This window comes from Bos mutus, chromosome 15 (assembly GCF_027580195.1).
Source record: "Bos mutus isolate GX-2022 chromosome 15, NWIPB_WYAK_1.1, whole genome shotgun sequence".
In the NCBI taxonomy this organism is placed as follows: Eukaryota; Metazoa; Chordata; class Mammalia; order Artiodactyla; family Bovidae; genus Bos; species Bos mutus.
In genome coordinates, this window is record NC_091631.1 from 78,465,871 (window position 1) to 78,480,807 (window position 14,937).

General features: G+C 37.1%; 1 protein-coding gene across 2 annotated transcripts in view; it reads left to right on the forward strand.

Moving 5' to 3' along the window:
* Nucleotides 1–7,806, forward strand: part of MRE11 (MRE11 homolog, double strand break repair nuclease) — a 77,636-nt gene extending 69,830 nt beyond the window's left edge. For both annotated transcript variants that reach the window (XM_005906922.3, XM_070384360.1), the window contains exon 20: nucleotides 329–7,806. In XM_005906922.3, coding sequence (XP_005906984.1) covers nucleotides 329–382 — 54 coding nt within the window. In that variant the 3' untranslated portion in view covers nucleotides 383–7,806. The remainder of the gene's footprint in view (nucleotides 1–328) is intronic.
* The last annotated feature ends 7,131 nt before the right edge of the window (nucleotides 7,807–14,937 follow it).

A 14,937-nucleotide genomic window follows, 5' to 3' on the forward strand; every position in this document is an offset into this window, starting at 1 on the left:
TAGGATGAATAACTGAGAGACATATATTGACATATATTATGGGTGTATATATACACACTCATATAAAGCAGGATAAATTTTTATTTTTAATGCTTGCTAAAAATTCAGTTGAGCTTATTTATTTTAACAGTGAAATGGCTACTAAGGAAGGGAGAAAGAGAAAAAAAAACTGACAATTTATATTTATGAAGGAAATAGAAACACGAAAGCATACCCGATGTGAAAAGAGAAGATGGCTCTTACTGGCATTGTTTGCCCGTAAGCACTTCTGTTTTATCTCAGTGAAGCATGGAACAGTCACTAATTTTACATTTGGATGTCGTTTTAGGACGATGACGATCCTTTTATGAACCTTAGTTGTTTAAGAAGAAACAGAAGATAATATATTTAATGGCAGTTTGAAGTTTTTAAGATTCGGGAAAAACTGAAACATTGCAGACTAAGAGTTTACCAGTTGAAGATTTTTTGAGTATTGCAGTTAACTGAAGAATTTGAATCATTCTTGCTTACACAGAGATGGAGAAACTAATGTATAAAAATTTATGTTTTTTAGTATCATTTCCTGACCATGACTCCACTGTCTGAGAAACTTCCCAGTTCAAGGACACATAGAGTAGCCTTGGTTCTCCTTATTTTTCAATCTGGTGTTAATGTTACCTGTATTATAAATGCTCTATAAAACTTAGAAGGTTATATGACATACAATAGTTTTATTTATACTGAGTGAGAGCTTTGTGTAAATATCATTCTTGAATAAGGACTAAAATAAATCTACCATTGTACATTTCTGCTTTATAATCAAACACTGTGTCAGTATTTTAAGGTGATGACATTTAGCCAGAGTTGAGGAAAAGAGCTTTACCCCTTTTTTTATAATTTTAGTAATTTCTAGACATCCTGGATTTCCTGCACGTAAAACAGTTTATATGAACAGTGCCTAAGCTCACTGTTTGTTACTCAATATGTGTTCTTTTTCAATATATGTTCCTTTTCTAATGCTTGTGAAGGTATCAGCCAGAGACTTTGAATGATTACATATATCCTGTACTTTGAACAACTCGATAAAAGTTGGTATCAAACAATAAAGTCTGTCATAATTATCATTTCTTATTCCAGTTGTAGCAAAGATTCTAAAAGATTGTGCTTCCATTGACTGGTAGTAATTTCCTGCATTATTTTCCATTATTAAAGTTTCTGTCTCTTCCTTATCTATTTCTAAGAGGAAAGGGTTAAAATAGTTTAACCATATTTTCTTAGAAATATTGAATCTTTTTTTTTTTTTTTTAGATAGACTGGCCAATTGAGCCTTATGGTTATATTAGATTAACAATGAAGTATCACTTCTATGGAATATCAGTGCCAAGATTCCTCACTATTAATATTTTATCTTAACATTGAGCATGGGCAATTCCAAAATCTTAGAGAAGCAGCTTCTGTTACTTTTTCTTACTTGTAAGTAAGAAAGGAGAAAATGGCTCTTACTACTTCTTAGGACCAAAGAATTTGACCTCTTCAGATTTAAGTTCAGTAATCCCATTTTCCTTTTTAAGACTGTTAAAAGACCCCGTTGGAGTGTTGTTTTCATCTTACAATGCAGCTATTTATTCAAACTCCTAAAGGAAGTTACAGATCTTGGTGGTGCAAGACATTATGACATTTCTTCATAGGTAGAAACAAACACTAGATGGAGCAATAGCCCTGATCTTTGGTATATTCAAACCTAGAATGTATCAAACTCCAAAAGACAACATTAGCTTAGTGGCTGGCCTGTATATCATAGCCCTTTGCAAGGACCCAAGTCAAGAATTGCAATGTAGCCCTGGTTTCTTTAAAAATATTTTCTGTACTTCATTTGAGTATAGGATTATTTTAGTAGGTAGCACCAAAGCCTCAGCAGAAGGCCTTGTCCTGTGAAATACTCTCCAGCACATCTACTCCCATCTTTAATATTCCCAGTATTTGAATGAAGCAAAGATGAGATGCTTTCCACGGTGGGATGGAAGCTGGTTTGGGAGACAGTCTCTAGGAAGACTCAGCCAATGACTCTTCTCACCTGCCAATCAGATGTGTTCAGGTGAGAGTCATAGTAAGGGACATGGTCATTAATTAAACCTGACAGGTTCCTGAGAAAAAGAGTAAGGACTTCCTCTCTGCAAACTGCTCTATGGTATGAAAGAGGTACTAAATGGGATGCATTTAGCTCCTGTGAAAAGTAACTCAGGCAGGGAGAGAAGGTGAATTCTCCCCAGCTAATTCAGGTCATTTTGTGAATAGCATGTCACTTCCTGTATATTGGTTGGCCCAAAAGTGTTGGGGTTTTCCATGAAATGTTACAAAAAACCCAAATGAACTTTGGGGCCAACCCTGTAGTAAGTATGGAGAAGGAAATGGCACCCCACTCCAGTATTCTTGCCTGGAGAATCCTGTGGATAGAGGAGCCTGGTGGGCTGCTGTCCATGGGGTCACACACAGTCAGACACGACTGAAGCGACTTAGCTGCAGCAGCAGCAGCAGCTATAGTAAGTAAAGTAGGAAAGAAAGACATTTTTGATGAATTTTGCTCTATAGTTAAGTATGCCACATATCCTTTTTATTGTATATTGATGCAGTAAAATCTAGGGCTTTTTGGATGATTTTTCGAGTTGGGATAGATGTGTAGAGGTGATAACTGCAGAACCCCTGCAGTTTCCTCAGAGGCTGAGAGAAAGCATCAGTGAAAACATTCTGAGGGGAAAACTTCTTTCATCATTTACCAAAGAATATCTTTTTTCTGGCATTTTATATCAAAAATATAATAGTACATTTATAATTCTAGGAAATAAAAGTGGTACTTAGGAAATTCAGGCATTCAGACTTCCAATTTGGGTACATATTGGATATGGTTTTCATAAATGTTTAAAATTATGAAATACAGTAACAGAAAAGTCATGTAGTTAAACAAATAATGATAAAGTGAGCCTCATGGCATTCTGTACAGGTCAGAAAATAGAATTTCACCAGTGCCTCAGGAGCACTGGTGTCCTCTCTAGGAAACCCCATCTTGACCCCTGCCATTGAGAAGTTCGTTCTTTCGCCACAAGGTGGTGCTTCCAAATTTAAAATTTACTCAGTGTAGTTTTGCAGTAAGTTTGGAACCTATGCAATAATACTGAACCTATGCAGTTAAAACCAAAATTAGCTTTCTAATTTTATATGTAAATTGCTTGGCATATTTCACCTGGCTCAGCCTGTGTTACTAAGGAAATTGTCAGTTCAATAAATTTTACATATAAAGGTTCAAGAAGAAAATGTTTTATATTTTAATAAAGAGAGAAAAGTCTTTATTAGAAAAATGGAATTAAAAAGTTTCCCATTGTAAAATTTTTCTGTTGAAGTGTACTGTATTTAAAAATAACTTTCCCCCAGTGTAATCTGTTGTCCTTTTTTGTATTCCTTATACATTTGTCACACTGTTTTATGGCTTTTTAAAGCTAATTATTATTTTTTTTTTAAGCTCATTTGTTATAGAATAAAGATTTGGTTTTTTTGAGTCAAAAGAGCTTCCATATTTTTGAATGAAAAATGTCTGCATTTCATCATTTGCTTATCTTATTCCCTTTTAATATTTCTGAACTTAATGTTTAATAACTAGGTCTCAAAATACTAGCAGTTTAGATAGGTCTCTATGAAGTCAGTTCATATAGCTTTCTCTTGCCAAGCACATTTGTATATCTGTTCTGTGACTGATAGCTAAATCTGATTTTAGCTATTTAAATCATACAGGCAATGCATATTCTTCAAAATTCAGACATTGAAATCTTTATCAAAACATGTATTTCCCCATAATCTTCTCCCCAAACAACCTCTCAACAGTTTAGGTACATATTTCTCTAATTGCTTTTGACATGACTACTAACAAAAATGGTTGAACAGTCTCTGTGTCAAGGTATATGTTCACCTTAGTATTTACTTTGATATCCTGAGTTTTATGTATCTTGTTTCTCAAACTCTTTTAATTTAAGCCACCATTGTCTGTTTTTTTTGAGAGATAATTGCAGTGCTTTCCAATGTGTAATTTAAGTGTTATCACTCTAATAATTTGGGTCAAATAAAAGAATATTTAATCTGTGTGCCTTGATGTCATAAGTGGTAAAGCAGGATTCAAAGGGCTCTTGACCAGTGATTGCACATAATAGTTAATTAGCCAAAAGAAGCACGATGGATATTAGGCTGTTTGGCCCAGGCTGCTCTGTTCTGCCTGTTAGAGCTACAGCAGTGCTTATGAATCATGTACAGCCACCCAACACTAGCACTTGAGTGCCCTTGATCACAGTACCTCATTTCAAGTGTTTCGTTTTTGTTATGTTTAAAAATCAGTATTTTCTCATCTGTAAGCTTATAAAACTAACTTCGGTCTACCTATAATTGCATTTGAACTGATTATGGGATGTATCTGGACTTTGAGCAAGTGTTGCTTGAGGTGAAAAGGCATTGCCTAGTAGAATGAGAGGCACAATTGCGTATCTGATGGTCTTTTGTTTTGTTTTGCCTGTAGGTCTTGATAGTCTAGAAATAGGACTTGTGAAATGACATCTAACCATCTGTCATAGACATACCTGAAAGCACCCAGCAGCTCATCATTCTAGTCTTGATTTCTGAGCTTTTCAGTAGTGCTTTGAAACCAGGTTACATTTTTTAAACTTTTAATTTTGAAATAATATCAAATTTATGGAAAATGTGCAGGGATAATAGAGAACTTTTTACCTTTTACTCAGATTCACCAATTTTTAACTTTTCATCATTAAAAAAAGTATTCTCTATGTGTGTATGTTCCATGCCATTTCCTTCTCCAGAGGATCTTCCTGACCCAGGGATTGAACCCAGGTCTCCCACATTGCAGGCAGAGGTTTTAACCTCTGAGCCACCGGGGATCCATACATATATTCATATACAAACATGAACATGTACACTTATGTGTAATTTTTTTTGCAGTCTTTGGAGAGTAGATTGCAAGGGGAAATGCTTCTTTGCCCCTTAATACTTCAGTGTATTTTAGTGTGCCCTCAAATGTTGTTCTCTTCCCTCCCACATCCCTTTCTCTGCTCTATTGTAAGTAAACAATTTCATTGTTTATCTTTTCTGTATTTATTTTGGCTAAAAATGAATTTGTGTATTTTAATTTCTCCATTTTTCTTATGCAAAAAGTTGTATGCTATATATTCTCTCCCTGCCCCCCACCAAACAATATATCCTGAAAATTACACCAAACAATTTATATAGATTTTTCTGTTTTTCATAGCTGCATAGTACTCCCTTGAGTTTAAATACAGTGGTTTATTCTATCATTTTCCTGTATTTGGGTATTTAAGTAGCTCCAGTATTTGCAATTATATAAACATTTCTGCAATGTTAACATTGTTAGTATTTTCTTATTTATGGATGTGTATCTTCAGAGTAAATTCCTGGAAGGTGGAATTGCTGGGTAAAACAGTAAATGTTTGTGTAGTTTTGCTAAATACCACCAAATTCCCTCCATAGAGGTTACTCTGTTTTGTATTTCTGCCAAAGATATGTGAGACAGCCTATTTCTCCATAGCCTCACCATTAGAATTTATTGTCAAGCTTTTGATTTTTTTGCCAATCTAGTGGATGAGCATCTCCATATAATTTTAGTTTGCATTTCTGTTATGAACCTGTAAATATATATTTCAGGGCCATCTTTGGTATATTGCTTGTTCATGTATTTAACCCCTTTTCCTGAGATCTTTAGTTCTTCCACCCCCACCAATTAGTAAAAATACTTTTATGTTAAGGATATTAGCCCTTTGTCTATAATGCATTACTTTCTTTTTGTGCTCTTAGTTTCATTTGTCCACATTTAGATCTCTGATCCACTTAGAGTTTGCTCTTGTGTAAAGTTGTAAAGAATAGATTTAATTTTCTCTTTTACAAATGACTCTCCAGTTGTCTGTCCATCATTTATTAAAGCTGCCTCTTTGCCCCAGTGATGGGCTAGGTTCCCATATGTTGTATGGTCTATTTCTCAAGTTTGTTCCCTTCCGTTGGTGCTCTTCATGCACCAATAGCACAAAGTTTAAATATGAAGGCTGTATAGTATGTTTTAATGTGTAGTATTAAAGACTAGAGATCTCTTCAAGAAAATTAGAGATACCAAAGGAACATTTCATAGAAAGATGGCCACAGTAAATTGGACAGAATCATATGGACTAATAGAAGCAGAATATATTAAGAAGAGGTGGCAAGAATAGAACTGTACAAAAAAGATCATGACCTAGGTAACCATGATGGTGTGATCACTCAACCTGGAGCCAGACATCCTGAAGTGAGGAGTTAAGTGGGCCTTAGGAAGCATCACTATGAACAAAGCTAGTGGAGGTGATGAAATTCCAGCTGAGCTATTTCAAATCCTAAAAGATGATGCTGTGAAAGTGCTGCACTCAATATGCCAGCAAATTTGAAAAACTGGCAGTGGCCACAGGACTGGAAAAGGTCAGTTTTCATTCCAGTCCCAAAGAAAGGCAATGCCAAAGACTATTCAAACTACTGCACAATTGCATTCATCTCACATGCTAGCAAAGTAATGCTCAAAATTCTCCAAGCCAGGCTTTAACAGTACATGAACTGTGAACTTCCTGATATTCAAGCTGGATTTAGAAAAGGCATAGGAATCAGAGATCAAATTGCCAACATCTGTTGGATCATTGAAAAAGCAAGAGAATTCCAGGAAAACATCTACTTTTGCTTTATTGATTATGCCAAAGCCTTTGACTGTGTAGATCACAACAAAGCGTGGAAAATTCTTCAAGAGATGGGAATACGAGACCACCACCTTACCTGCCTCCTGAGAAATCTGTATGCAGGTCAAGAAGCAAGAATTAGAACCAAACATGGAACAACAGAGTTGTTCCAAATAGGGAAGGGAGTACATCAAGGTTGTATATTGTCACCCTGCTTATTTAACTTATATGCGGAGTACATCACACGAAATGCTGGACTGGATGAAGAACAAGCTGGAATCAAGATTGCTGGGAGAAATATCAATAACCTCAAATATGCAGATGACACCACACTTATGGCAGAAAGTGAAGAGGAACTAAAGAGTCTCTTGATGAAGGTGAAAGAGGAGAGTGAAAACCTGGCTTAGAACTCAGTATTCAAAAAACTAAGATCATGGCATCTGTCCCATCACTTCATGGCAATAGATTGGGAAACAATGGAAACAGTGACAGACTTATTTTCTTGGGCTCCAAAATGACTGCAGACATGAAATTAAAAGATGCTTGTTTCTTGGAAGAAAAGCTATGACCTACCCAGACAGCATATTAAAAAATAGAGACATTACTTTTCCCACAAAGGTCCATATAGTCAAAGCTATGGTTTTTCCAGTAGTCGTGTATGGATGTGAGAGTTGGACTGTGAAGAAAGCGGAGTGCTGAAGAATTGATGCTTTTGAACTGTGGTGTTGGAGAAGACTCTTGAGAGTCCCTTGGACTGCAAGGAGATCCAACCAGTCCATCCTAAAGGAGATCAGTCCTGGGTGTTCATTGGAAAGACTGATGTTGAAGCTGAAACTCCATTTCTTTGGCCACCTCATGCGAAGAGCTGACTCATTAGAAAAGACCCTGATTCTGGGAAAGATTGAGGGCAGGAGGAGGAGGAAACGACAGAGGATGAGATGGTGGGATGGCATCACTGACTCAATGGACATGAGTTTGAGCAGGCTCCTGGAGTTGCTGATAGACAGGGAGGGCTGGCGTGCTGCAGTCCGTGGGATTGCAGAGAGTCAGACACGACTGACTGAACTGAGCTGAATGTAATAGGGCTCATTACCCCTCATAGCTTTTCATTTTCAATGTTTTCCTAGGTATTTTGTGTTTGTTTTTCCAAAGTAATTTAAGTATCACTTTTGTAGCTTCAACAGCAACAAAAACTGTTTTGGTATATTTTTTTAGAATTTTATTAAATTTACAAATTAGGAAGAACTGATATCTTTTAAGGATATCCTATCTAAGAACAAAGACTAACATTTATTCAAGTTTATTTTATGCGTCTTAAAAATGTTTAAAATGTTCTTCATAGAGGTTTTGAACACTAAAAATCTAATCATCAGTATTATTTCATCTTGTCATGCTGGTACTGTGATTATAGTTTTTCTCCTCCATTATATCTTATAACTTGGTATTATTTTTATATATGAATCTATTTGTTTTTGTATAATAATTTTATATCCTGCTAATTTGATGAATCCTATCACTTAAATTTGTTTTATCTTTGATACATTTGGCTTTTTCAGGTGTAATTTTATGTGATCTGCCAATGAAGATATTTTTAGGTCTTGTTTCAGTTTTTATGCCTTTAATGTTTTTTGTCTTATCTAAGTGCACTGGTCTCCAGTGTAAATATATCAAAAAACTTCAAAGTACAGACAAGGAACATAAAATTTTAGCTTCTTCTCCAAATTTTATAAATTTAGCAAATGATAACTTCATTCAAATGGGCTCATACAGTGTGTACCTTTTATTGTGTATAACTTCTTTTTCACAATGTGATATCTGAGCTACAGCCATGTTGCAGCATTTCCCTACTTTTTCATTGCTTATAGCAGTTCCCACTCCCACCAGCCACATAGCATGGTCCATGTCCTTATAAAATACTTGATATTTTCACCCTTTCTCATTTTAGTCATTCTGATGGATATGTAGTACTGTCTTCTGTTTTTATTTTCATTTTTCTGATAACTAATGATGTTAAGAAACATACATGCATATTTTTTTCACAATTTTGATGTCTTTTGTAATATATGTATTCAAATATTTTGCCCATTTTTGAGTGAGTATTCTGCTTTTTTTTTAAACTGATTTCTGAGATGTGTGTTTTATATAATTTCTTTATTGTGTGTATGTATTGAAAATTCTCTCCAATGGCTTACCCTTTCATTCTGTAAGTGATGTTTTGTTGAAAAGAAGTTCTTCATTTCAACAAAGTTCAGTTTATCAGTGATTAACGTTTTTGTGTCTTATTTCTCTATCCTAAGATCTTAGGATCTGGAGGTTCATCTGTGTTATCTCCCAAAAGTTTATCTGATTTGTCTTTGACATGTAACTCTACAGTCCAGCTGGGCATTTATTTTTATGTGTGGTCTGAATCATTTCATTCTACTCCACATGGAGACGCCCTTGCCCCAACACCATTTGTTGATATCACTTGTCATTTTCCCCTGCAGTGCAGAGCTCTCGTAGTCATTAATTAACAGACCACATATACATATGTGGATTTATTTCTGACCTTTTTATTCGGTTCCATTACTCTGTTTCAAATTCATTACTATACTTTTATAATGAGCTTTTCATCTACTAGAACATGCCTTCCCTCTTTGTTTTTTATTTCCCCAAAAATATCTTGGTAATTCTTGGCTCCATAAATTTTCAAGTAAATTTTATAATCATATATACTGCTTGTGAGTTAATATAAGTTTTTAGCAAAAATACTTCTGTAGTTTCAGTTTGGTTATAATTTTTTAATTGAAATATAGTTGATTTACAATGTTACGTTAACTTCTCCTGTACAGTAAAGTGATTCATATACACACACACACACACATTCTTTTTTCTTTATTCTTTTCCATTATGGTTTATCTCAGGACATTGAATATAGTTCCCTGTTCTACATGGTTGGTTATAATTCTTAACTGTTATCGATTGTAGTTTATTTAATTCAAACTTTGATCTTATTCCCAGACTTGACATTTCCTTTGATAGTCAAAGAAACCAATTTGGGTTGCTAAGAGCTAGCTAATGTTTGTGACATTAAGAAAATATCCTATTCTTGCTGTTATTTTTCTGTTTCTTACCTGAAATGTTACCAACCTTGTTTACCTGGCCTAATGTTCCTTTGCCTGTTGGTGACCTAGCCTGTCAGGAGAGAGTAGTAATGATTCCCATGCCCCAACCTCACCTACCTTCCTTTCTTCCAAGCTGTGTAAGCCAGGTGGATTACCCTCCTCTCCCGAGACCCTTTGTTCATTTACAAAACAGCCAGTCCAGGCTTTCTGCCAGTTCTGACCCTCACTATCCAACCCCCTCTGTCTCTCCAGCTGTTGGTTTCCTTCCGTCTTCATGTCCACTCCCTACGTGACATCCCCTTGTATTCTGCAGGGGTCCCTTCTCCCCAGGGGTCACACCAGGGAATGAGGAGCGGTGGACGATGAAGGAGAGTGATGTTCATTGAGTTGCCCTTCCCTGCCAGGCCCAACTGTGTATGAAAGTGTTACTCGGTCAGTTGTGTCCAATTCTTTTTAACCCCATGGATTGTAACCTGCCAGGCTTCTCTGTCCATGGAATTCTCCAAGCAAGAATACTGGAGTAGGTAGCCATTCCTTTCTCCAGGGGATCTTCCCAACCCAGGGATCAAAGCCCGGTCTCCTGAACTGCAGGCAAACTGTATCGTCTGAGCCACCAGGCTTCCAGGTGTGTATATGCCCGCTCATTATTCTCATAACACTAAAAAGTAGGAATTATTACCCTTTTTAAAGAGCATAAGATCACAACAAACGGGAACATCCTTAAAGAGATGAAAATACCAAACCACCTTACCTGCCTACAGGGAAACCTGTATCCAGGTCAAGAAGCAACAGTTAGAACTGGACATGGAACAACAGACTGGCTTAAAATTGGGAAAGGAATACATCAAGGCTGTATGTTGTCACCCTGCTTATTTAACTTATATGCATCATGTGAAATGCTGGGATGGATGAATCAAACAAGCTAGAATCAAGATTACCAGGAGAAACATAAACAGTCTCAGATATGCAGATGACACCACCCTAATGCCAAAAACCCAAGAAGAACTAAAGAGTTCTGATAAAGTTGAAAGAGAGTGAAAAAGCTGACAAAATTCAGCATTCAAAAACGAAGATAGTGACACCCAGTCCCATCATTTCAATGGCAAATAGATGGGGAAGCAATGGAAACAGTGACAGTGATTTTATTTTCTTGAGCTCCAAAATCACTGCAGACATTGACTGCAGCCATGAAATTAAAAGACACTTAACTCCTTGGAAGAAAAGCTATGAAAAACCTAAACAGCATATTAAAAAGCAGAGGTATCACTTTTCTGATAAAGGTCTGAATAGTCAAAACCATGGTTTTTCTGGTAGTCATGTATGGATGTGAGAGTTAGAGTATAAGGAAACTGAGCAATGAAGAATTGAAATTTTTGAACTGTAGTGTTGGAGAAGACTCTTGAGAGTCCCTTGGACAGCAAGGAGATCAAACCTGTCAATACTAAAGGAAATCAGTCCTGAATATTCCTTGGAAGGACTGATGCTGAAGCTGAAGCTCCAATACTTTGGCCACCTGATGTGAAGATCTGACTCATTGGAAAAGATCCTGATGCTGGGAAAGATTGAAGGCAGGAGGAGAAGGGGACAACAGGAAGACATCATCAAGTCAATGCACATGAGTTTGAGCAAACTCTGGAAGATGGTGGACAGGGAAGACTGGAGTGCTGCAATCCATGGGGTCACACATGGAGTGAGGCATGATTTAGCAACTGAACAAGATCACACAGCTAGTAAATGTAGAGCTGAGATTTAAATCCGAATCCATATCTTGTTCTTTCTGCATGACCACACTGCCTCCCATGAAACTGAGGCATGTCCTGACTTAACAACCTAAAACAGTAGTCTCAAATCCTGGTGCATCTTTGAACAGAGATTATATAAAAAAGAAGGGCAAAGTACAAAGGAAACTGTGAGCTGGATCTCATGTTGGTGACTGGCCCAGACAGAGTAAACACCCAGAGGAGAGCTTTCCCGTGGAGAGAGACTTTTCAAATGGTTACAAGGATTCATATTAAACAATGAGCAGTAAATATGGGTGACTCATTGACCAAGTTCTTGTGAAAATTGAAAAGTAAATGGTGTCCAGTTGGGTCAGATAAAATCTATAATAGATAATAGATTATAGAATCGGTGACCACTGGGATTGTCAGGATTAATTCAGTTAGGTTTAATGTGTCCAGCAACTAAAATTATTTAATAATTTCCTATGGAAATTTTTCTATTTTTTGGTTTTCTCCCCAAATCACATTGATTATTTTTTTCTGATTATAAAAAAATTGGAAATAAATAATTAATATAATAAATATATATGTATTTGTGAATATACTTTGTTTCTTTAAGATAAATTCTTAGACATGAACTTTTTGAATATAAAGTGTGGTTACATTTTAAAGACTTGGTAAAAGCTAACAAATTCCCTTGTTGAATGGCCTGAGGACATGCATTTTAAAGTGATAGATAGGAAATGCAAATAGCTAATAAGCCCAGGACATTATTAGTAATTAAATTAACCTTAAGGGACATGTCATTTTTAACTGACAAAATAGAATTTGTTTTATTCATTTGATACACACACACATATATATGTGTATGTATATATATATTTATATTTGGCTTCAGGACATGTTTAATTACTCCAGTTACAGATAGATAGCACTGAGGCTACTGCCCTAGCCTTGAGGATTCAGTGGAACACAGACTTTTTTTCAAATATATTTTTGAATTTTTACAATGTTGTGTTGGTTTCTGCCATACACATATCAGCCATAATTATGCAATACATCCCCTCCCTCCTTAGCCTCCCTCCCCTCCCCACATCTCATCACTCCAGATCATCACAGAGCATCAGGCTGGCTCCCTGTGCTACACAGCAACTTCTCACCAGCAGTCCCTCTTACACCTGATAGTGTATATATGTCAGTGCTGCTTTCTCCATTCGTCTCTCTCTCTCCATCCCTGACTGTGTCCACAAGTCCATTCTCTTCATTTTCATCTCCATTTCTTCCCTGCAAATAGGTTCATCAGTATCACTTTTCTAGATTTCATATATATGTGTTAGTATACTATATTTGTTTTTCTCTTTCTGCCTTTCTTCTCTATATAACAGGCTCTAGATTCATCTACCTCATCAGAACTGACTCAAGTTCATTCTTTTTTATGGTTGAGTAATATTCCATTGTATATATGTACCACATCTTCTTCATCCATACATCTGTTGATGGACATCTAGGCTGCTTCCATTTCTTGGCGATTGTAAACCATGCTGCTATGAATACTGAAGGTACATGTGTCTTTTTCTGTCATGGCTTTTTCAGGATATATCCCAGTAGTGGGATTGCTGGGTCATAATGGTAGATTTATGCCTATTTTTAAAGGATTTTCCATACTGTTTTCCATAATGGCTATATCAATTTACATTCCTACCAACAGTGTAGGAGGGCTACCTTTTTTCCATATCCTCTCCAGCATTTATTGTTTGTATATTTTTTGATGATGACCATTCTGACTGGTGTGAGACAATACCTCATTCTAGTTTTGATTTGCATGTCTCTAATAATGAGTGATGTTGAGCATCTTTTCATGCATTTATTTGCCATCTGTATGTATTCTTTGGAGAAATGTCTATTTAGGGTCTTCTGCCCATTTTTTGATAAGGCTGTTTTTTTTTCCCCTGATACTGAGCTGTATGAACTGCTTATATATTCTGGAGATTAGTCCTTTGTCAGTTGTTTCATTTGCAATTATTTTCTCTCTTCTGAGCATTGTGTTTTAATCTTATAGTTTCCTCTGCTGTGCAAAAGCATTGAAGTTTAATTATATCCCATTTGTTTATTTTTGTTTTTATTTCCATTACTCTAGGAGGTGGGTCACAGAGGATCTTGCTGTGATGTATGTCAAAGGATGTACTGCCTATGTTTTCCTCTAAGAGCTTTATAGTTTCTGACCTTACATTTAAGTCTTTAATCCATTTTGAGCTTATTTTTATGTATGATGTTAGGAAGGGGATATTGACTTTTCATTAAGAAAATAGACCATGTATTACTAATACAAAGTCACTGCATTTTTCAGGCAAGTCAATTAGACAAGCTCCTCCTTGAAAAAAGATAAGTACTTATCAGGAAAAAAAAGGAGCCATCATTTCTCTGAACCACCCATGAGCATTCCAAAGACGAGGTAGAGAGAGAGTTAAATTCTAGAATGGAAGGTAGGCAGGAGCTAGGCCTTCACATAGGTGGTGATGTTCAGCAGAAATGCCACAGGAGCCCCAGGCATCCCTGGTCCTAGCAGAATGCTTTGGACTAGAGGTCTGTGAGAAAGGCCAAGCCACACCTCCAGTCCTCACAGACTGACTGGCCTGCATCCGGCTGGCCCTGTGCCCTGTTCCAGCTATACAGAGGATGCCTCTCTCTGGGACTCAGTACACAGGGGCACAGAGCAACTGGGACTTCTCTTCTCACACCAGCCTGTTCACCAGCATCAGGGAAGAAGCTGCACTCTCCCTACTAGCTGAAGCCACAGCATCCAAGTCAGGGGTTGTATTACAGGTATTGGTGAGGTCCAAACTCCCATGAAGTGAATCTGGGGCCAGGCAGCATGCTTGAAAAACTCTGGTGGGTCCCTGCACTGTCCCCCAGAGCTGGGTGGTGTCCTTGAGGGCAAGGACATAGGCCACTGGCCATAAACTTCCCCAGCCTCTGACAGAGAAAACACCCTTCATGTTCTTGGTAAAACTTCTGGCAATATCCCTTTCTCTACAGAGCTTCTGTCATTCATACAGTGAGGACCTTGCTGCTCTGAATCTGCAGATGAACAGCCTCCAGGATCAGTGACGAGCAGCTGCAGGCTTGGTCAGGGCCAGAGTAAGCTGGAGGGCCTGAGGCTCCGCAGTACAAGGGTCACCTCCCTTCTGCTGTCAGAGAGACTGACTGGAGACCCATCAGGGCTGTACTCCTCACCCTTCCTCATCTGAGCCCTCAGGCATGGGTTATTGAGTGCTAGGTCCTCACTGGACACTAAGTGAAGGCAAAACAACAGCAATAACAACAAACAACCACCCACAATAGACATGACCTCATGGGATTTTTAGTCTAAAATAG